We start from the raw sequence: 23862 nt of genomic DNA, 5'->3' as shown, positions 1-23862 counted from the left end.
TAAGGGGCGGGTAGCTGGAAACCCGAGACCCCAGTGTGCTTGGATTTCTGAAAATGCTGGCCGCCTGCTCTGTCTTGGAGCAAAGTCGAGTGAGGTGGATGGCGGTGGGGGTGGCAGATCAAGGGCCTGCCAAGGCCAAGCCCTCCCCGGGGCTGCCAGAATGGACCAGCCGTCAGTGACATCACAATCCTGAGGGGTTGCCGAGGCACTGCTGGAGGGGGACCGTCTTATTTCTCCCCACGGAGCTCTAGGATGTGGATGTGAGAAAGGTGAGCCAAGAAGGAAGATGGCAACGAGGAGCAGCCCTAGCCCCATGCCTCTGGGCACGGCTCAGGGTGACCCCGGAGAGGCAGGAACACTGCCAGGTCCCGATGCTGGCATCCGGGACACGTGTTCGGCAGCTCAGCTGAAGATGAAGCCCAGGAAGGTGCGCAAGATCAAGGCCCTCATCATCGACCTGGGCTCCCAGTACTGTAAGTGTGGCTACGCGGGCGAGCCGAGGCCCACCTACTTCATCTCCTCCACTGTGGGCAAGCACTGCTCTGAGGCGGCGGATGCTGGTGACACTCGCAAGGAGACCTACGTGGGCCACGAGCTGCTCAACACGGAGGCGCCCCTGAAGCTGGTGAACCCGCTCAAGTACGGCATCGTGGTGGACTGGGACTGCGTCCAGAGCATCTGGGAGTACGTCTTCCACACAGCCATGAAGATCCTCCCCGAGGAGCATGCGGTGCTGGTCTCGGACCCCCCCCTCAGCCCCAGCAGCAACCGGGAGAAGTACGCGGAGCTCATGTTCGAGACCTTTGGCATCCCTGCCATGCATGTGACGTCCCAGTCGCTGCTGTCCATCTACTCCTACGGCAAGACCTCGGGCCTGGTGGTGGAGAGCGGGCACGGCGTCTCGCATGTGGTGCCCATCTCGGAGGGCGACGTGCTGCCGGGCCTGACGGGCCGAGCCGACTACGCTGGGAGCGACCTCACCAACTACCTGCTGCAGCTGCTCAACGAGGCCGGCCACAAGTTCACGGACGACCACCTGCACATCATCGAGCACATCAAGAAGAAGTGCTGCTACTCGGCACTCCTGCCCGAGCAGGAGCTCGGCCTGTGCCTGGAGGAGATGCGCGTGGACTACGAGCTCCCCGACGGCAAGCTCATCACCATTGGCCGGGAGCGCTTCCAGTGCGCCGAGATGCTCTTCAAGCCCACCCTGGTGGGCAGCAACCAGCCGGGCCTCCCCGCGCTCGCGGCCGCCTGCCTGGAGCGCTGCCAGGAGGCGGGCTTCGAGGAGGAGATGGCGGCCAACGTGCTGCTGTGCGGTGGCTGCACCATGCTGGATGGCTTCCCCGAGCGCTTCCAGAGGGAGCTGAGCCTCCTCTGCCCCGGGGCCAGCCCTGCGGTGTCTGCTGCTGCGGAGCGGAAGACCTCCGTGTGGACCGGCGGCTCCATCCTGGCCTCCCTGCAGGCCTTCCAGCAGCTCTGGGTCAGCAAGGAAGAGTTCGAGGAGCGGGGCAGTGCGGCCGTCTACGGCAAGTGCTGAGCGGCGGGGCCCTGACAGGCGGGGCCTGGTGGGCAGGCGGCCTGCGACCGCTCTACGCATCCACAGAAGTTCGCATAAAGCCTCCCCGTGCAGTCGTCTGGTCCAGTCTGGGTTTCTTGCTCTCGTCCCGCAGCCGGGGGAGGCGGGCGATGTGGGCGGAGCCATCTCCGCTCCTTTTGCTCGGCTGGGTCCGCAGTACCGGGAGGGCTGGGGAGGGTGCGCTGTGGCTCAGCCCCCATCGCGAGGGGGACATCCCAGGACCCGGAGTGCTGTTAGCTCCCCCGAGCTCGAAACCCAGCCCAGCAGGCAGATCGCTTGCTCGCGCGGACCAAGAGGCAAACGAAGCCCCCTGTTAAGTGGTGGTGGGCGACTTAGCCAGGGGCCAGACTCCTGTTTCTTGCCCTGGTGGTCCCACATCTTCCCACTGCTGCTCCTTGCTGGATCTCCCCAGGCGCGCTCACTAACCGCACCCCCCCCCCCAACCGGCCCTTTTCAAAGGTGTAGCCCATGCGTGTGCGTCCTCTGATTGTGAGCAGCCATTTCTGCCTCTTCTGGGCCCTACCCCTTCCAACCCCGGCCAGACTGAGCTGTTTCTGCGCTGGCAAAGCCAAGCCACCGAGGCCAGAGGATGCCAGAGGATGCCAGAGGAAACCGGAAAGCCCTTTGGAAATCACGTGATTCTCTCCCTGCAGGAGAGACGCAGGGAACTGGAGGACCGGGAGGGAGGGGCCTAGTCTTCTGAGCCAGGCCATGATTATTTCCAGAAGCGTAGACATGGTTGCTCTAGGGGGTGGGCTGCTGTAACAAAAGACCACAGACCAGGTGGCTTCTAAACAACAGAAATTTATTTCTGGAGGCTGGGAGTCCAAGATCAGGTTGCTAGCATGGCTGGGTTCTGGTGAAAGCCCTCTTCTGGGTTCTGGTTGCGCGCACCGTGCTGTGTTCTCACAGGGCGGAAGGGATAGGGAACGAGGCCTTTAACAGAGGCACTAATCCCATTCATGAGGGCTGCCCTTATGACCCAGTCACTTCTCAAAAGCCCCACCTCATACCGTTACCTAGGGCACTAGGCTCTCAACATGTGAATTGACCACAGGGACCAGTAGGGGTCGGGGTGGGACATTCAGTCTGTAGTGGTTCTTAATGGTTAGCAGCCATGACCAGAATGTGACCCTTCCCTCGGGATCACACACAGCTAGTGGGGGATTCGGTGGTCACCCATGTTGGTAAGGAGACGAGTCCGGAGCTGTGTTTCTGGGGGTGGGAAGGTGGAGGTGGTCCTGGAAAGCTGTAAAGAGAGAAGTGCTGGGCGTGGTGGCCACTTGGTGGCTTCAGGGTAAGGGAGAAGCTGGTGAGTCCTGTGAGATTGCAGCTCAGGGATGACCGTCTGCCTAGAGGAGGGTGGCTCCCGCCTCTTTGCCCAGCCCCCCCCTGCTGATGGAGCCCATGGCCAAGCGTCTGCGGGGTCAGACACTGGTGAGCTGTGGGAGCTGATGGGCTCCCGAATGGTCCTGAGCTGCCTCTTACCTTAGACAGGAGTCCTGATTCGGGGCACCGGGCAAGGCTGCGTCTGTCCCGGCCCGTGCTGGAGGCCGCGGGCTTGCGAAAGAACCAGCCGCGGTCTTTCATTGCCCAATGCCTGGCCATTAAGTCCTTCCCCATAGCCCAGAACTGGGTTTCTAGCCCGGGGTTGGAGTCCCCGTGGGGCTAGGCAGGGACCCGCGCTCTTTCCTGGGGGAGGGGGGTTGCAGACTGGGGGCTGCAGGTCGATGGTGCCAGGAGGCACATTACCGTTTGGCCGGCACAGTGTATGCGTGTTTTCCTGAATGCGGGTTCTTTCAGTGGGGCTCGCAGGCTCAGGTTGCTCCCGTTTCTCCCACCCTGATCTCTTCACGCGTACCTGCTGCTGCAGCATCTTTTGCTTAATTAGCCGGCATTCTTCTCTATTGCTCGTGCTCCAAGAACCTTTGATAAATACTAATCCTAACATCCTGATGAGCTACAGACAGGGAAACAGAGGAAAGTGCCGTGCCCCAAATCACAGGCAGTAAGCTAGGGCTACACAGAAACCCTCTTCCACATGTTGGTCTTGGAGATCTCCAAAAACCATGCCTCTTCCTCGCTCTCCATCTCTTCCTTGCTCCCCATCTCTTCCTTGCTCCCCACATCCTCAGCACCTTTCCTCTCCACAGTCAACCGCCTCACTGCCTCCTCTCCTGGTCCTCTCCTCGCTAATGGTAGAGGCTGTAGAAACACTTCATCCTTGACATGAATTTATCCAAGCTCATCACAGACACAACAGAAGATTTAATTTTGGCAGAAAACTACAGGTCAGTGATTTCCCTCTTAAAATGACCAACCAAACGTGCGCTTGTCTCCTCTCCCTCCTAGGACTACGTTAAAGTGATGGTAGAAGATACCGATGTTTCATCCCACTGCAAATAAGGATGGTAGAGGGATTGCAGGAGGCCCGAGATTTCTGCCTGATTCTGGAAGAAGGAAAGTGGATGCAGGGCAGGAAGTTTGCTGCCTGAGGCTTGCAAGGTGCTCGTGGTGGGTGAAGCTGGCTTCCTGTCCTGCAGGAGTTTGGGGACTTGGGAGTGCCAAGTAGGGGAGGATCTACGAGTGAAGCGTGTGAGACAAAATGGGACAGGGGAGGGGAGGGTAACGACTGGTCCCTGAGAGCACAGTCCCCCCCCTCCCATGCGCTGCAGGTAGGGGGTGAGCAGAATGGTCAGCCTCCAGGTGGGAATTTCTCAGGCAAGAAACTGAAGAGCCCGCTCTCTGTGAAAGTGATGCTAGTACAGGGAAGAGGAGTGTATATGAAGAGCAGGTCACGAACTCCACCTGCCTCCCCTCGTTCCTCCCGGAAAGCGAGGCCACACCCGGGTCTAATATGCCCCAGGCGGAGCCGATGGCTGATGCCTCCAATTCCCCCTGAACCCTTCCCTACAACTTCCATCTTCTGCGTGGGCATCACATGTGGCCCAGGGCTGTCTCCCTCTGCAGAGCCCAGGGGCGAAGCCCATCAGAGCCGCTGTCTATCTGCCTAGCTAGAGTGAGCATGTGACTCGGTGGGCCCGAGCCGAGTCACAGGCCGTTCGCTGGGGAGCTTGACGTGGGATTGGTGTGGCCTGGAACCGCCGCGGCGACGTTTGTTACCGGGAAGGAGGCCAACCTGAAGCTGAGCCAGCGGGGAGCAGCGAACTCAGACACCCGGTGCCCCGTGGCGTAGTGAGCTCAGAATGCGACCGGGCCCGGAGCGCCCTCTACCGGCGGCCTCTGTTTCCGAGAGTCGACGCACTCAGCCTGCGCGTCTGCCCCTTGGGACCGAACATTTGGCGTCCGTGTCCTTCTCGGTAGTGGATTCCTCCAGGGCAGTTTGCGGAGAGGAGGGGCTGGGGTTGGAGAGGGCTCTTGCAAGTGAAATTTTAAGACCAACACTTCATTTATTTTCCAACAAATCGGCTACTAGACGTGAAGACTTTCTCTCAAGATTTTAGAGATTTTAAGTCCTAACACGCAATGTTGAAATGCAGAAACCTGAGAGTGTCTACTGGCCAGTGTCCTATATTCTCTGGTGTAGATATTTGTCCCCGAGGTTAAAGGTGGAGCTCCTTAAGGGCAGGAACTGCCGACTTCCTTATCTTAGCTTTCTGCAAGCCCAGTGCAGGACATGACTCCCGACCGAGATAACTTACTCCCAGCCTGCAAGGTAGAAGTTACAAGTATTTCCCCCCATAGGGCCTGGAGAGGTTACAAAATCTTGTCCAAGTTCGCCTGCCTGGTAAATCAATCTTGTGCTAAATCAAGGTATTGTGATTCCAAAATGCCTCCTTGCCTTTGTCTCCTAACCTTCCTGCAAATTATCGATTTCTTTAACCAGGGGGAAAAAAATGACATAAAAACCGCTTTCAAGTAATGAACAACAAATACGATGTAATTTCATAATCAACTTGAGGTACAAAAGTTAAGAATGCCCATCTTTTAGTGAGCGAGAGACTTCTGTTGCCTGAGAGTGCCAGAGACATAAATAAGCAAGTACCAGGGTGACATCACGTGGTGAAATTCTACTCTTTAGACACAGTGAGCGGCCTGTCATCCTCACCGCCTGTCTGGGCAACCTGATCTCTTTTCCCCTAGTGGTTATTACTAAGTTTGCTCTAAGAGTTTTCTGCATAGGATTTTTTTTTTTTTTAAAGATTTTATTTATTTATTTGACAGACAGACAGAACACAGGCAGGGGGAGCAGCAGAGGGAGAGGGAGAAGCTGACTCTCCCCTGAGCAGGGAGCCCGATGCTGGACTCAATCCCAGGACCCTGGGATCATGATCTGAGCCGAAGGCAGAGGCTTAACCCACTGAGCCACCCAGGTGCCCCAGCAATTAACTTTATTACAATACAAACTATTAATGGTGTTCTACTTAACGTTAGAGCAGGTCATGAACTGCTCTATTTTCCTGGAATGTAGTGTTTCTTAACCAGTGGGGAGAGGAAGTGTGGGCCATTGGTTATGGTGGAGCTGGCTCTTAAGATGGCCTGTGAGAGTCCATTGTTAACTATTCAGGAATTTTGCAAGTCAAATTAAATTGTTAATTTTTTTTTTAAGATTTTATTTATTTATTTGACAGAGACACAGCGAGAAAGGGAACACAAGCAAGGGGGATGGGAGAGGGGAAGCAGGCTTCCCGCTGAGCAGGGATCCCGATGTGGGGCCCAATCCCAGGACCCTGGGATCATAACCTGAGCCGGAGGCAGACGCTTAACGACTGAGCCACTCAGGTGCCCCTAAATTGTTAATTTGTAATGGTGGCTTGAATTGGGCCTGGTGGGCGTATTGACCCCCCAGAAATCAGCAGGTGTTACAAATCTGGGTCCCCCGCCCCCACCAGCACAGAGAGTTTGTTTAAAGGTGGGAGCAGGAGAGTGGGAGAGAAATGGTGGGCAGCAGAATTGTCTAGGGAGCTAGTTCCAAAAAACATATAACAAAACTGGTGTGACCCATCCTCTTAGATTGAAACCGTAGATCTGGGAGGCACCTCGGAATCTGCAAGTGAGAAGTTCCCCCAGGTGATTCTGATAGACACTCCTCGTAAAGAAGCTGCTCAGAAGCGTGCCGGGCACATACTAAGCGCAGTGTAAATGTTCAGAAGTCAGTCAGAAGCTGTGGCATAGTGTGGGGCAAGCCAAAGATGCTGGGTGTCTGAGATGCTGCTCCTCTGGGTCATAACGTTTCTTGTTACCTGTATAAGTCCCGGTCTTCCTCCAAGGAACAGCCCCATGTCCGCTCCTCTGGAAGGCATTCCCTGACATGCTGGAGCCGGGTGCTTCCTCCCTGCACCCCTTTGCACTGCTGTGGCTTTGCAGGTCTGCCTTGTTTTTTTGTTTTTTTCTTTTGGTCTTGGTGGAAGTTTTTTCCGTCTTTGAGTTCTGGTGGAGGCTTGTGTCTGACATGGAGCAGGTGCCCGGTGAAAGGTATGCTGCATTTATTGTTCCTAGACTCCTTTATCTTTCTTGAGTTTTTGTTGTTCTTCCTTTCCAGAGCTCTGCAGGATCTTTAAAGAAAATATAGTTAATATAATTGGCCCTGTGGTGAACGGATGCCAAATAGACAACAGAATCTAAGAAAACACACTTAGACTAGGTTTCAAGGGGGGCTGAATAAGGAGTTGGTCTCTCGCCTCACCCTCTGCTCCATGGAAGTTGAGTGCCATGCTCAGATTCCCCCAGTGGGGGAGTGTCGGGGATCCAGTGTGAAGCTGTAACTTCATCCCCACCCAGCAGCAGTGAGGTGGAATGAAGTGGTGAGAGGTAGGGCTACCTCTGGCACTTACCTCCCACCCCCTTCTCCTCTGCTATTAGTGGGGCCGGGTGAGGAGCTAATCTTCCACCTCCCCTTATGGCAAGTGATTTGTGGATATTGCCAAACTGATTCTAAAGTTTATAGGGAAAAACAAAAGACCCAAAATAGCCACCACAACAGCAAGGAAGAAGAAAGACAGTTTGAAGACTGACACTACCTGACTTAAAGACTTACTGTAAAGCTACAGTAATCAAGACAGTGTGGTCTTGGTGAAAGAATAGACAAATAGATCAATGAAAACAATACAGAGCTCCAAAATAGATCCATACAAATATATAGTCAGTTGTTGGCAAAAGAGTACAAGCAATTCAATAGAGAAAGGATAATCTTTTTAGTAAATGGAGGTAGAACAATTGGAAATCTTTTTGCAAAAAAAAAAAAAAAAAATCTAGACACAGACTTAACCTTCCATAAAATTTAATTCAAAATGGATCATAGACCTAAATGCAGAACACAAACTTAACAACATAGAACTTCTAAAAGACAACATAGGAGAAAAGCTAGGTGACCTTTGGCTTGGTGATGGAATTTCAGATACAACACCAACACAATCCATGAGAGAATCTATTGAATTGATAACTTAGACTGTATAACAATGAAAAACTTCTGCTCTGTGAAAGAAACTGTTAAGAGAATAAAAGACAAGACTCAGAATGGAAGAAAATATTTGCAAAACACATATCCGATAAAGGACTTGTATTGGAAAAACTCTTAAAACACAGCAATAACAACACAATTAAAAATGGGCAAAAGATCTGAACAAACACTTCACCAAAGAAGATATACAGATGGCAAATAAGCATATGAAAAGATATGCAACCTTATATAAAAGATACAAAATGGTGCATCCACTTTGAAATGCCATCTGTCAGGGTTTTTGGTTTTTTGTTTTTAACCAAGATAAACGTATTCTTATCATATGATCTAGCAATCACACTCCTGGATATTTACCCAATTGAACTGAAAATTTACATCCACAGAAAAACCTACATACAAATACTTACAGCAGCTTTATTCATAATTGCCCAAAACTGGAGGGAACGGAGATGTCCTTAGATTAATGGATAAATAGTGGTACACCTATGTAATGGAACATTATTCAATGATAAAAACTATGGACTTTAGTTAATAATAATGTGTCAGTATTGGCTCATTAATTATGAGAAATTTGCCACACTAATGCAAAATGTAATAATAGGGGAAATGTATGAGTGGATGGGGGGTGGTATATGGAAACTTTCTGTGCTACCTGCTCATTTTTCTGTAAATCTAAACCTGTTTAAAAATAATTTAGTTAAAATAATCTGTTAATTAAAAAAATCAAACAAAAGACAACTTATAAGCCAGGAGAAAATATTTGCAAACCGTATATCTAGCAAAGGACTAGTATCTAGACGATATAAAGAATTCTCAAAACTGAACAATTAGAAACAATCCAATTAAAAAATGGGCATAAGACATGAACAGACATTTCACTAGAAATGATACGCAGTTGGTAGTTAAGCACATGAAAAGATATTCATTAGGGTGAATCACTAGCCATTAGGGAAATAAATGCAAATTAAAACCACAAGAAGCATCTATCAAATTGGCTTTTAAGAAAAAATTGTGTCAAAAACTTGATCACTCATGCATTGCTGATGGGAATGTAAAACAGGACAGTCACTCTAAAAAATAGTTGGGCAGGTTCTTATAAAACTAACATGCAGCTGCCACACCGCCCAGCACTTGTACTTTGGCATTGATCTCAGAGATATCAAAACTCATCTTTATACAAAAGCCCATACACAAATGTTCATGACAGCTCTATTCATAATAGAAACTGGAGACAACTCAGATGTCTTTCAATGGTTGAGTAGCCTGGCACATCCATACCATTGAGTACTACTCAGCAATTAAAAAAAAAAAAAAAAGAACTATTAAAACATGAAACAACTTGGATGAGTCTCCAGGGAGTTTTGCTGAGTGAAAAAAGCCAATCCTAAATTGTCACAGACTGCATGATTTCATTTATACAACATTCTTGAAATGACAAAATGATAGACATGGAAACAGATTAGTGATTACCGGGGATTAGGTTTGGATGCATAGTGGGAGTTGGCTGCGGCTATAAAAAGAAAATTCAAGAGATCCTTGCGGTGTTGAAACTGTTCTGCATCTTGACTATATGAATTGCCGTATTATGGTTAGGGTATTATACTGCAGTTTTGCAAGGTGTTACTACTGGGGGAAACTGGCTGAAAGATACATGGGATCGATCTATATTATTTCTCACAACTGCACATGAATCTACAATTATCTCACAATAAAAAAAATTCATTGAAAATGAAGAGATAGGTTGAGAAAAAAATATATCCTCATGCCCAGGTTACACTTTAGACTAATTAAATCAAAATCTCTGCAGGTGAGATCAGGTATTAGCATTAATTTTTTAAGTTTTCCAGGTGGTTCCAGTGTGCAACCAAGTTTGAGAACCAATACCTTAGCCAGCTGTGTGGAGCGTGGGGTATCAGTGGAGATGCAGTGGAGAGGTTAGGGGTTACATAGATCAACTCAGACCTACTGCGTGGTCTTGGGGAAGCCATTTAACCTCATTTAACCTCTGGCTCTTTAATTTGTAACATGGTGGCTACCTGTTCTTTCTTCCCAGTGCTTTTCTGAAGATTGAAGAGAAAATGCAGGTAAGTATTTAATAAATTGTAAACAGCGATGTAAATGTTCCGATCAACGTACAGTGTGTCGTACATATGTGCAAATGTGTGTGTGTTTTTAAATATGTACAGAGTATCTGCTGCATGCCGCAGCCCTTATAGTCTCATTCAATCTCATCAGCAACCTGACAATGTAGGAATTGTGATTCTGATTTTACAGAGAGAAGGAGCCTGAGGCTCATAGAGATAAATAACAATGCTCTTGATGTTAGGGGTATAAACAGACTCTGCTGCAGCAAAACTCACCTGGTCATGGGTTTGCCGACAGAGGTGGTTATCAGGATAATTTAGGTGAAAAAGTAAGCTCCTACTTTCACTTCCAAGATACTTAAATAAAATTCCCGCTAGGACAATTTTGGTTGAATTATCTGGTTAACAGTCTGGATTCTTGACTTCATTTTACCAATATAGATGAATCTAAGTGTGAGAGGGAGAAACAGAAGTGGAGAATAAGAAAGCACCTGGTTCCCAAATGATTTTTGCCTAGCAGGTAGCCAGAAGACAGAGGCCACTAGGGGTAAGAACAAACTAGGACATGTGGCATCCCATTCGTGAATATGAAATCCCTCCTAATGCCTGTGTTTGATTACAAAGGTAGAACATATTGCAACCATTGAATACATTTTTCATTTCTTTCAGCGTCTGCTGTCTATCTCAGTCTCTCTGCAGACTTGGATTGTAGGGACAATAGTCCACACTATGTTAACATTCCTTTGACATCTGGCTGGGACTGGCCCCAACAAAAGGCCAACTGTAGGTCCTAGTACCTAGGAAGTACACAGGGTGAGTCTCTTTGGAGACCTTGGATTTTTCCACCTCAGGTAATGGATGTAGGATAAATTAATGAGAAGGAAAGAGGTATCTTTTCCCTTTAGTTACTGCTGAGGTGTTCCAAACAAGAAACAGACAAGAAAAGGTCATGGACAATTGGGGATTGGAGCAAAGAATCTAGAAATGATCTGGTCAAATATTTTTAGATGAGAAAACAGAGGCCCAGGGTTGGGAAGCAACTTGGCCAAGGACACGTAGCTGGTGAGTACAGGAGCTGAGACCATTGTGAGATCCTGGCGTTTGGTCCTGCGCTCTCTCCACACCATCGGAGCATCTCCTTGAGCTACGTGCAGCTCGGCACATCCGAAGCCTTCACACTGTGTACTTTTTAATCCTTTGAGAATCACTTAAAGAGGAACAGACCTGTCTGTGGGTGCCACAGGAGCATACTTTTTGCAGAAACAGTGTGATTTTGCTCTCTCCACAAAGAGCAGGAATGAGTCATCTCCAGTAACAGCCAAGTCAGTATCTCTTACCCTCCTGGGGAAAAGGCCCCTCACATCAAAATCATACCTTCAGAAAACAGCTGGGTGGTGCTTTGGGAAGAGCCCTGGCCCTGGACTGAGCTCCCAGGGCTCCTTTTTTGGGCCTCAGCTTTTCATCAGAGGTGGAGAGCCCAAATGGCCAATTATTATCTCACCAGAGGGTCTGATGGCCTTGAGGAAGCTTCCCCCAAGCAAGGCCCAATTTAGTAAATGGCAAAGGCTCCACAGCTAGACCAAGAATAAGCGAAGTGTTGTTGAAGAAGAGTAAAGCAGGAGGAAGGCTGTGGCAGATAATGATAGTTGTCAAGCAAGACATTCCTCTGCTTTGGTAGGATTTGTAGCCGGGCACACGGTTTGAAGTTGGGGATTGCATTCCAGCCTCTCTCGCAGTTAAGTGTGGCCATGTGACTAAGTTCAGGCCCATGAGGTGTGAATGGAAGTGTTACATGGGTCATCTTCAACTTACAAACCGGTGTCCCGCCGTGCAGCTCTCCCTCTCCTCTTCCCTTGAGCTGGAATGTGAATGTGCCTGTGACCTAACCTTGTCCATTCAGACAAGGATGATGCCCTTGATGGGCGATGGCAGAGCAATAGGATGGAGGGAACCTGGATTCCTGAACGGCCACATGGAGAAAAACCACTCACCAACCTGGACCTCAGGGCCCTTAGTGACAGAAATCTCCCTCTCCTTTAAACTATATTTTGGGGGATCTTTTGGATGTAGAAGTTTATCCTTTACTCTGACTTTATTGGGGAGAGCACAATAGGAAATGGGTGATATTTTGAGCAAAACTGGAAGGACTCTAGGCCAGAGCTGGTAGAAGTCCCACCCTTTTGGAAAATTACTGGACTGGGCATGGAATTTCTCTGTAAAGCTATTGTCCATCACTTTTCCTTTTCTGACAGTTTCCCTAAGTAAGCAAATCAGCTGTCTCATATAACTCTCGTAAAAATCCTGTGAATAGGGTCCCCCCCCCATTTTATAGCGGAGAAAACAGACTCAGAAAGGTCACTCGCCCAAGATCGTACAGTTAATATATGACGGGAATATGACTTAACTTGGGTCACTGTGACTCCAGGGCCCAAGAGCTTTGCTCTGTGGCATGCTGCCCCTCCCAATAAGCCAGAATGTGTTTCTGAAAATGCTTTGGCGGTTTTAAAGTCTTAAGCTCATAAGTAGAATGGGCTTGGTTGTTTCATGCAGGTAGGGGCTAGCAAGGAGCTGGTACAGGCTGTACCCAATTTATAATAGTGATCTGACAATTCATTTACATTCCTGTTGTTTGGAACCGAGACCATGTTTTTCCATAGAATCAATGTGATTCATGGTGACACATACCCAGGCTAGCTCCCAGACACCTTTATAACTCAGTCTGAATTCTGGGTCTAGCGAGCAAGGAAAGAGAATCATGATAGAGATGATGATCCTCCAGTGACCAGATGCCTCATGCCCACTCTGCCCTATGCTTCTGGACTGCCTTCCCTACAAATTGCCACCTCCCCTACATTTTAACCAAATTCCCCAACTCCTCACTCTGGCTCATTTCACAAAGGAATAAATAGGAAAGCAAGCTGATTGAACTAATTTACACTAACATGCTTGTTATCTAAGAAAATCTATGCCATTCAGTATGGTGGACTTAGAAAAATTTGCTTTCTATTCTGTGTATTTTACTACAGTGCTGTTGTAGTCTACAGGCGTGCTTGGGTCAGGTCAAGGAATTAGGTTATCTTGTTGACCACATTTCATTCTTACAAATGGTTTAGGTTTCATCTGGAAAGACATAAGTCATATTTTAAAGGAGAGTGAAATGGGGAAACAATTTCAAAAGGCAATCAAGTGCATAGCTACCCAGTCCAATTGCTAGAAGACTAGGTTGCATGTATGGCGTTTGGAAAGCAAAGGAATGATCTGGAAACACAAGAACTATGTTGTCAATCTGCTTTGTCCCACATCAATCAAAATTTGGTAGCCTTTCTGAATATTTATGCAGGAAGAGATTTTAATACATTAAATCTTACCAAATTTTGCTTACCAGACTAGTGATGAGTGTTGGGGGAACTGGTTCTGGTTCTGGGCCTCGAGGTATATAGAACACTACAGAAATGGCGCACCTGGAAAGCTTAAGCTTGCTTAATCCTTAAGAACTATTGAGTTCAAGAACCTATCACTGGGGCGCCTGGGTGGCTCAGTTGGTTAAGCGACTGCCTTCAGCTCAGGTCATGATCCTGGAGTCTCTGGATCGAGTCCCGCATCGGGCTCCCTGCTCAGCAGGGCAGGGAGTCTGCTTCTCCCTCTAACCCTCCCTCCTCTCATGTGCTCTCTCTCTCTCTCATTCTCTCTGTCTCAAATAAATAAATAAAATCTTAAAAAAAAAAAAAAAGAACCTATCACTGTAGCTTTGAGCTGGGATAAGGCAGTGGGAATCACAAAGCTGCTGACATTGCTGGAAAGGCCAAGGCCAATGCCACACTGCCTTTGACACATAGAAAGCTCAATAGACGCTAGTGTGCTGGTGCAGAAGAGCTTGAACATCCTCATGGTTGTGTTTATCTTTTTGTTTCTTTTAAAAGTAAGCTCTATGCCCAGTGTGGGGCTTGAATTCACAACCCTGAGATCAAGAGTCGCATGCTCTACTGACTGAGCCAGCCAGGTGCGCCATGTTTATCTTATTTTTGCCTCACCAAACTCCTATAAGCATATCGAATTGGTAAACAAAATTTGCATCCAGAACCTGCAAAGGAGTGTGGAAAGCGTAGTTCTTGCTTTCTGACCTCCCGTACGGGAAGGCATGCTAGATCTACATAGTCCAGTAGAACTTTCTGTGATGAGAGAAGGGTTCTTTATCTGCACTGCCTGGCACAGTTGCCGTATGTGGCCATTGACTACTTGAAATGTGGCAATTGTGGAAGTAAATTTAAAATTTTATTTTAGTTATTTAAATTTAATTTCAAAGGGTCACATGTGTCTGGTAGCTAGGGTATTGATTAGTGCAGCTCTGGAAGGAAGATGGAAGGGAGGTGGAATGAGCCAATTCATAGTATCCATAACACTGATTACAACCCTTGAGAATCACTGTGGAGGGTAACCCTCATGGCCTCTATTTCCACACCTGTAAATGAGGATAACTATTTCAAAGGGTCATGTTATGGGCGCCTGGGTGGCTCAGTTGGTTAAGCGACTGCCTTCGGCTCAGGTCATGATCCTGGAGTCCCGGGATCGAGTCCCGCATCGGGCTCCCTGCTCGGCAGGGAGTCTGCTTCTCCCTCTGACCCTCCTCCCTCTCATGCTCTCTGTCTCTCATTCTCTCTCTCTCAAATAAATAAATAAAATCTTTAAAAAAAAAATGGGTCATGTTATAATAAAGTAGCTGGGAAACAGCTTGTGGTTAGCAATAAATTCAGGATCATGAATACCAGAGGGCTAGGATTAAGATGTGGCAGGAAAAGAGTCTGCTTGAGATTCTCTCTCTCCCTCTGCCCCTCCCCTGCTCGCTCACTCTCTAAAATAAATAAATATATAAATAAAATCTTTTAACAAATGTTTATTTACGGAGCAAGTTATAGCCAGTTTTTCCTCCCAAACACCTAGGCAATTGCCCCAACTTTGTTGAATACCCATCTTTTCTCCCTGATTTGACATGCTATCTTTACAAGAAGCTAAATTTCTGTACACAGTTGGGAAAATTTATGGACTATTCATGCCCAGATTCCTGTATATTTCTGTGCCAATACCATTTTTTATTTACAGTAACTTTATTAAAATATTTTAATACCTTTGGGACACTTGCCCCCCTCATTACTATTATTTTTCAGAATATCTCTGACCATGCTCCTATTTTTTCTTCTTTTTATATTAATTTTAGTAATATTTGACCCGAATCACCATAAATCATGTTGGTGTTTTGATTATAATTGTAGTGATTTATAGATTTAGAGAAAACTGACATCTTTATAATGTTGTATCTTTCCATCCTAAAATAATGTGTATCTTCCTCGCCTAAAACAAATTTTCTCTCCCTCAGGTTCCTAAGTAGAATTTGAGAAACTCGTGATTTTATAAATTTACCTTTTTACTTGGCTACTTTTATTATTTTATTGTTTTATCCGTTCTCTTGGCTTTTCTAATTTTTCTGAGTCTCTACCTTAGTCATGTAGTTTATAGACAGTATAGAGTATGGTTTCATTTTTGGACTCAATCTGAGTTTTTCATTTTCTCAGGATTTTATCCCACTTTCATGTAGTGCTATCAGAGAGGTTTGTTCTGCGTCTGCATTCTTATTTCAAAAAGTCTTCGTCTATTTGGGCTGCTCTAACACAAATACCATAGGCTGGGTGGCTTAAACAACATTTATTTCTCACCGTTCTAGAGGCTGAGAAGTCCAAGATCAAGGCTCTAGCAGATTGGGTGCCTGGCCAGGGCCTGCTTCCTGTTTCATAGACTGTGGTTTTCTAGCTGTGTCCTCACATGGGGGAAAAGAGAGATCAGAAGTAAGTAGTCTTGTGACTCTGAAAAGGGTTAGGGTTAGGATGAGGGCTCTACCCTTATGACCTCATCTAATCCTATGCACCTCCTAAAGGCTCTACTTCCTCATATTATCCATGGTGGTGGTGGTGGGGGGTGTTTTGACATAAATTTTGAGAGGGACACAAACATTAAGTCCCTAACATAGTCTGAGTTTCCTTTATATGCCTTTTCTTGGTAGTCTACTTCATCACTGCCATCCAGACAAGTCCGGGTTTTTTTTTGGTTCAAATAGGTAAAATGTTTACTTTTATATCCCTTCAAATACAGGTTTTTGTTTAGATCTTCTGAGCTCTGTCCCAGACTATTAGCATACATTATTTACATTATTATTTCTACATTATACATAATGGATTTTTAAAGGACACCAAAATAGGGTGACAAGTTGGTCTAAAATTTCAAAGTCCTGCTAATCTTTTTCTACTGAATAGCTCTCATATTTCGAGCACTTACTATGGACCAGGCATTTCACATGTCATCTCATTTAGTCTGTAGATTATTTTTAGGAAATGGGTATTATTCCCATTTTCATGTGAAGAAATCAAGTCTCAAAAGATCTAGTAAATGCCCAACTTCAGACAGTAGTGGATTTGAACCATAGTCTTTCTAGTTCCTGCTCTTTCCTGTTCTTCACATTCCTTCTACATCTTGAGGAAAGAAATAAAAGCCAGGCTATATCATCTCTGTTTTTGTTGATGAATCAAAGGAAAGGGTTGGAAGTGAGATTTCTCTTAAGTATAATTTACTTTTGACTTTTTTTTTTTTTTAAAGATTTTATTTATTTGACAGAGAGAGACCCACAGCGAGAGAGGGAACACAAGCCGGGGAGTGGGAGAGGGAGAAGCAGGCTTCCTGCGGAGCAGAGAGCCCGATGTGGGGCTCGATCCCAGGAGTCTGAGATCATGACCTGAGCCGAAGGCAGATGCTTAACGACTGAGCCACCCAGGCGCCCTACTTTTGACTTTTGAACTATGTAAATGTTTTGGTTTTTTTCTGAAGACTAAAATCAGTAGGGAAAATAGAGCTAACCCTAAAATTGAAAATAAATTGTAATTATTAACCTTAACTCTTTATCAAATTGGTTACATAACCACACAGAGAAAAGAATTATTTCTAGTGACTCTGGAAGATATTCTTCTGGTATACATTCTTGGTAAAGTATATTCTAAGGAAAAAAGAATTGCAAATAATTCCAAACTTCACTTCATAGTTTTATTAAGAGTAATATTTATGTTATAATTTTGAAATATATAATTTTATATATTCTGAAAGGACAAATGAGAATGTTCATGTTAAGATCCAAAATTTTCATTGTGAGAGAAAGGAGATACATATAAAAATTAAAGTAAAAACCCTGTGTTAAATTTGATATATTAATATGAACTCAAGGTTTAGATATGTTTACTTTCTCTGTTCACTGAAAGGACCTAAAAGCAACAATATCCCAGTAGCCATGTTAACTGAGGATCTATCCTTCATACTTGTTTTTGCTGCTGGTTCTGGCAAAGCCTCAACATTTGGGTGAGAAAGGACTGGGTGTCCCAGGCTAAGACTGCTTCAGGGAAGGAAATAAGTCAGTGCTTAATTCAGCAGGTGGGGATTTTAAAGTTGTTTGCCAGGGGTGAGGTCTACCCCAGTCCTCTTCATCATCATTTTGTAAAGGCTACATTGCCCTAATGCTTTTATGTGAAAGTGGATAGGTAAACAGGAAGGCAGGGTTGTATCCTATGTTTGGATTAATGCTGGGTGGGAATCTGGAGGTGAGAACAGGAAATCCTGAGAATTTAAATCCCTGGGAATTAGCAAAAACTCCTGAAAGAACTTGAGATCTTTAAAGGCTATATAATTGGTAGGATCGAAGCTGAGGTGACCAACGGGGATGACCCGGCTAATATCTAGGTTGTAGGAGGCTTAAGTGTTATCTAGGATACAAAGAAAGGATGAAATTGGAAAAATACTAAGGCCCGAGAAGAATAGAAGGATCTAGAAGGCCCTGGGAAGGGTGAAGGGATCTACTAGTCTGTGGGGAGGGATTGTGGGTTCACCTTCCTCTTTAAGTGCCCTCTCCCACCTCAAAAACACTGTCACTGTCCCCTAACTCCCATGATGGGGCCCTAGAACTTTAGTCTACAGTGCATATTCTCAGTATCAGTTGAGACTTCTGTGCACTTCAGATAAAACTGCTTTCAGATGCTTCTCAGTGAGCTTTGGGGCACAAGTTCCATTTTATATTTTCTGTGAGTATGGGGTTCCTTTTTCTGTTCCTCTATTTACAGAGGCTTCAAAATTTACCAACATTTAGGAAAAACAGACACATCAATTTGGCAAAGGAACCTTAGGCCCAGCCCCCAGCAGAGATGAACCTTTTCCTCTTCCTAATTTCCTAGATCAACTAGGAAGTTGCTACAGAGAGCCACCGGAGATGGAAGCTCTCAGGAAAGACTAGAATTCACTGAGGGGCACAGGACAGGGGTAGGGGTGGGAACTAGGGTTTACATTCGAAGCTCACAGACCCTCTTTCTGGGTGTGGTAGAGGGCTCCATGATGGAACCCTGACAACAGTGAGTTACTGGCCATAGATTGGATCATTAAAAGAGTTCAGGATACCTGTAGGAGGACGGAGTCCCTCAACTCCATTCATCAGTCATGATCCCAACTCCCGTCTATCTCTGGGCCAAGGTTTCCCTTTGTGTTAGGACTGATATGAAAAACAATGCCGCTAGCCTTTGGAAGCCTCAAATCAGATGCTGGAGCCCAAGTTCTGTCATCAAGGTCAAGTCCTATGTGAAGGAGTACACCTGAGCTTGCCGTCCTGGGAAATTTGTGTCTTTCATCGGAATAGGATAGGGACTGAGAAATCAATTGAGCATGACATACAGAAAATCCTTCTTGAAATTTTTGCAGAAGGAAAAGTGGCAATATTTTACCCACTTTAAAGTGAATAACAGGGATGGATCCCAGAGCTCTATTAATTCTATATAGAAAATCAGATTATCCATGAATAATGAATAATGAACATGTGCAGCTGGCCTAGAGAGAAGAGAGTGAAAATTTGGTCTTAGCCACTCACTCTAGTCTCCTAAGATCAGTGCAGAGTCAAAAAGAGGAACAAAGGTATAGCACTAAAAGGCAAGGTATTGCCGGGCCAACTGTGGTATGCCCAAGGTTTAACCTTAATCTCACCTATCCATGAGGACCCAGGTCCACAATCTCTTAGAAAACAGAGCTCTTAGAGGGGGGCTGTGTGAGATCTATTGGAACCACTGTTTGTGTTGGGGGCAGAACTCCCAGGTCCTGATTTTGGACAAGCTGTCTGACTTCCCCAAGATTCAGTTTCCTCTTCTGAGGTGTCACCTGGTCTCCGTACCTCACAGGGTTGTTGTGAGAATCACACGAGGGAATGTCTGGGAAAGGCCTTCCCATTCTTGTCATGGGCTATATTATCTTGTGTACTAATTTTGTTGCTTTCAGAGTCTTAGTCTTTCAAGAGCCTGCCCCAAAGGATCATTCCACAAAACCTCCTGAAATATCACTTTGCTCCTTTCTTCAAGTAACCTAAGCTCTTGGATTCTCAGATCGGAGAGGATGACTGGAAGAATCTAATGGGAGCACAGGACAAGCTTTTCCAGGGAACAGGCGAGGACTCTCTCTCCCCTCTCCTGTGTCCCTCTTCCTAGGATGACCTGTGTAGTGGCAGGGCCCCGTGCAGCCTGGGGTTGACGTTGGCTCGGAAGCCTGTAGGGAAGGGAATGTGAAAGAAAGCCTTGGTGTGAGGAATGAGGGAAACATTGTGAGGTCTGGGATGTGGGGGAACATAGTGTGTTTCTGGCTCTGCCAGGCCCCCGTCCCAGCTCACTGACTTTAGCTTATTCCTCTCATCTTCTGCAGCCACGTGGACAAACTCCCCGTTACAGGCAGTTTGTGGCAACAGTTTTGTCAAGATCCCCACTGTGAGTTGTGTAATTTAGTGGCCTTGGAAGCTGATGTTCTGCTGTGTGGGGAGCCTGTGGAAGATGCTGCTGCCTTAGAGCCCATGGCTCCCACCACTCCTCTGAGGGGCTTAGCTCAGTCTCTGCCTTCAGCCTCTCACTGACCTTCAGAGGGCCTAGAACGGACCCCTCAGCCCCTGTACCTCTGGTTTCCACCTTCTCACTGGATTCTACAGATGCCCAAGTTCCAGACCATCTGCAGACTCCATAACTCTGCCTTCCATATTCTCTGTGCACTCTCCACAGGCATAGTCACCTCAGTTGCTTCTTTGCCTGAGTACCCTTTGGGACCCCTCTTCCCTCAGTGAACTCTTACTATCTCTTTTCCTCTCATTGTGTCCCATTTTCTCAAAACACCTCTTTGTCACTCATTTTACCATCATCACTTGCTTTCCTTTTGTGAAAATTTGGGTGGAAAAGCTATTTTTCACAAAAGGTTTCTGAGCATTTTTTGTTTAGGAACCCAGACTTCCTTTCTATGTATGACGTGACAGGAGGTTTTAGAATTCTGGTTGTTTGACCTGTTATACTATTTTTCATCCCCAGATCACTTCTTGGTTGAGTCTTAACACCTAGGAAATAATTTGATCAATTCCATGACATTGATAGCAAAGGAAGTTGGATGGCGCCCAAAGGCAAGTACGTACAAAGCCAGCAGACAGTGTAATTGCATGTTGTAGCCAAATGGTAAGCAAACTGCAGCGTGGCACTGGACTCATACTGAGGAGTGACTACGGCAAAATACACACACACAAACACACAACAGCATGAAAGATAAAAACCTTGGAGATATCATGGTTAATAGGTAAGAAGTGTCAACAATTTAAACTTAACTTTACAGGGAGGGAAAAAAGAGAGCAAAAGCACATGCAGATCAAAGCACCACCATGGTAGCTCTGGTGGTCTTGTCTGGTGGATCTTGAGGGAAGGTGACAGTTCCTGCGGTTACCAGCGTGGTCCCAATGGTCTTGGGTGGAAGGGGCTACTTCCTGCCCTCATCTGTTTTGGAATGATTCCTCAGATGGCGCTGTTTGAGGTCTCAGGACAGCCTCCCAGCAGTTTCATGTGGCTTATGCCTTTTGACTTGGGAGGCATGAGTTTACTGTTGTGTTTAGTTGTTAACAGTACCTGGTAAGGTCCTCACCGAGTCCTTCTTTGCTGTCTCATCTAGTAACAAAAAAATGAGGGAATTTGTGTTATTCAAGAGAATGTCAGGACAGAGAGTTAACAGAATATTTTGGTGATTCAAAAGAAAACTATTATCTAGACACAAAATAACCTGGGTCATTTTATGGAAAGAAAACCCTAGTTCTATTCTTTTTGTGTACTGTCTATATTACAATTTGCAGTAAGAGACTTAGAAGACTTTTTCTGTGAACAAATCCATTAATGTGGAATATATCCTTGAAGCTGTCTTTTTGTCATTTATAGAATTAAAATTTATTAATGTATCTTTATATGTATATGTAGGCATACATAAACATGTGTATATAATAAAGTTAATTTTAGTCTTAATGTATACTTTATCTTAGCATATAAAAACAGATGTATATATTACATTGAGTTATCATTTAATAAAATAAAAATTCCTTAACAGAGAAACCATATTCATTCTTACATATACATTCATATTTTCTGTAATTATTATACTAAATATAGTCAGTCATTTTTAGTTCTAACTACTTAATCAAGGTAACCAAATTTTGTTTTCTCCAGACACAGGGACAAATAAAAGGTAAGAAACCAAGAACTGACTAAATTTTTAGGAGTACACATTTTAGATTACCTTTTACACTTTCAGGAGGCAGAATAAACACACTGTCCAAAGGCACTTACACATTTTATTAATAGAATTAGTAGTTAATTCTATTAATCTACAGTCCTTATGTATGAATAAGGATAAATTAAAACTGTTATATTTCATATATATTTAAAAGCTTAGGAACTGTTCAGGTATCCAAATGTTATATATCAAGTAACACAACATTTCCTAAAGTCTTAACATTTTAACTAAGTATTTAGAAATTACAATTTTAGCTAACACATTAAATCCTTATGATTTGTAGTACTGTAAGAATTTTACAAGATCACAACCCTTTAAAAGACATCTGTCCTGTGATTTCACTTAAACACACTTTTATATTTTGTAATCTTAAAAAGTTTGCTTCAACAATGATTCTTTTCTTATCCCATAAAACCAGTATACAAAACTTAGAAGGTTTAAATCTTGAAGTTTTTTTTTTTTTTTTTTTTTAAGATTTTGTTTATTTATTTGACAGAGAGAGTGCACAAGTAGGCAGAGTGGTAGACAGAGGGAGAGGGAGAAGCAGGCTCTCCGCTGAGCAGAGATCCTGACCTGGGGCTCGATCCCAGGACCCTGGGATCGTGACCTGAGCCAAAGGCAGATGCTTAATCGACTGAGCCACTCAGGTGCCCCTAAATCTTGAAGTTTTAATCCTAGTTTCTTATAAACTAGAATACTATCTCAGCATTAATTTTATGTAGCAAAGCCAGAGCAAAAGCTTTCTATAATAAAACCAAGGCAATATGGACATAGAGTTGTCTTTAATCAATATGATTAACCCATTCCAATTTGCCCAAAATTTATTTATGAGAAAATTACAGGATACTTTAAAAATATACTTTGTAAACATGAAACAAAACTTAAATAATCTTAAAATCATATTTAAAAGCTCTTATATTGAAACTAAGATCTCTCATAGCTATAGTAATGAGGTTATTATTTAAATACATTTGTCTATATTTTATAATGCAAATTTTTATTTTCTTTTTTCTTACATGTTTTTGACTATTTAGTGTGCAAAGTAATGACAATGATTTTTTTTTCCTGAGCATCAAATTGATCTTTAGAATTTCCCAAGTGAGGGAAAAACAGAGGGATAGAACAACGAAGTTGAGTGAAACGTAATTTTAGACAAATATGAAATTATCAGTGTAAAAGGTTATCTTCTCTCTGTGAGGAGAAGGGAGAAAGTTTATATGCAGGAGAAACTTTTTCATATATACATAGACACAAAAGAGAAAGTCATTACAGGTTTAAACAGTAACTCAAGCCCTTGACAATTTTATCAAGCCATACAATTAAAAGCCAGTGTTTATTAATCCCTATAGAAGGGAAACAGAAGGGTAATCTACATTAATCACAGTGCTCTCTTTCTTTCTTTCTTTCTTTTTTTTTTTTTTTAAAGATTTTATTTATTTATTTGACAGAGAGAGACACAGCGAGAGAGGGAGCACAAGCAGGGTGAGTGGGAGAGGGAGAAGCAGGCTTCCCGCGGAGCAGGGAGCCCGATGCGGGGCTGTATCCCAGGACCCTGGGATCATGACCTGAACCGAAGGCAGACGCTTAACGACTGAGCCACCCAGGCGCCCCACAGTGCTTGCTTTCTTTTAGACCAGTTATACAATCTCCTCTTGAAAGTTTCTGTTCCCTTTTTACCTCAGGCATTTCTCGAATGAACATCTTTGTTCATGTCAAAGTTTCCCAAGTGGCCACTATAATTCTGATTTATCCTCAGTGAAGTTATGCCAGGTGCTAACACAAGCTTATTAGCAGACAAGCCCATGAGAGATTTTTGGACTGTTGATCAGAGGTAAAATATCACTTGTGTTTTAAGTCTTCAGCCCTAAGGTTAGGGGGCTTCTACTTGCTGACCTGAGAAATCAGCAGCCACCTGGCTCAAATATGTGGAGAGATCTTTCCCAAAGCCAATTTCTCATACCTAGAGAAGGCTGGAGAAAGTTCTCATAGACAAACAGAAGATGGTGGACAAACATAAGGCAGAAGATGGTGTTAAAAGTCAAATTTTACCAGGGGACACTCAGGTCTGATCAAGAAACCAAAAATTGCAGCAAATATTAAACTGGTTGTATCTTTGGTCCTTCAATATCAGAATC

General features: G+C 44.9%; 2 protein-coding genes across 2 annotated transcripts in view; both read left to right on the top strand.

Annotated features, from left to right (window-relative positions):
- Positions 1-4106, top strand: part of ELP1 (elongator acetyltransferase complex subunit 1) — a 71722-nt gene extending 67616 nt beyond the window's left edge. Inside the window, exon 38 of the mRNA XM_064579409.1 lies at positions 3932-4106. Coding sequence (XP_064435479.1) covers positions 3932-3942 — 11 coding nt within the window. The 3' untranslated portion in view covers positions 3943-4106. The remainder of the gene's footprint in view (positions 1-3931) is intronic.
- ACTL7B (actin like 7B) lies at positions 85-3925 on the top strand. The gene has a single exon (XM_045882866.3). It carries the CDS (start codon positions 287-289, stop codon positions 1538-1540), a length of 1254 nt encoding a protein of 417 aa, XP_045738822.1. The 5' UTR covers positions 85-286; the 3' UTR covers positions 1541-3925.
- Positions 4107-23862: the final 19756 nt, after the last annotated feature.

The sequence above is a fragment of the Mirounga angustirostris genome, unplaced genomic scaffold (genome assembly GCF_029215605.1).
Source record: "Mirounga angustirostris isolate CCGP_5_RB_7025 unplaced genomic scaffold, mMirAng1.0.hap1 SCAF_15, whole genome shotgun sequence".
Taxonomy (NCBI): domain Eukaryota; kingdom Metazoa; phylum Chordata; class Mammalia; order Carnivora; family Phocidae; genus Mirounga; species Mirounga angustirostris.
Note: the sequence above shows the minus strand (reverse complement) of the source record. Positions and strands in the feature narration are given on the sequence as shown.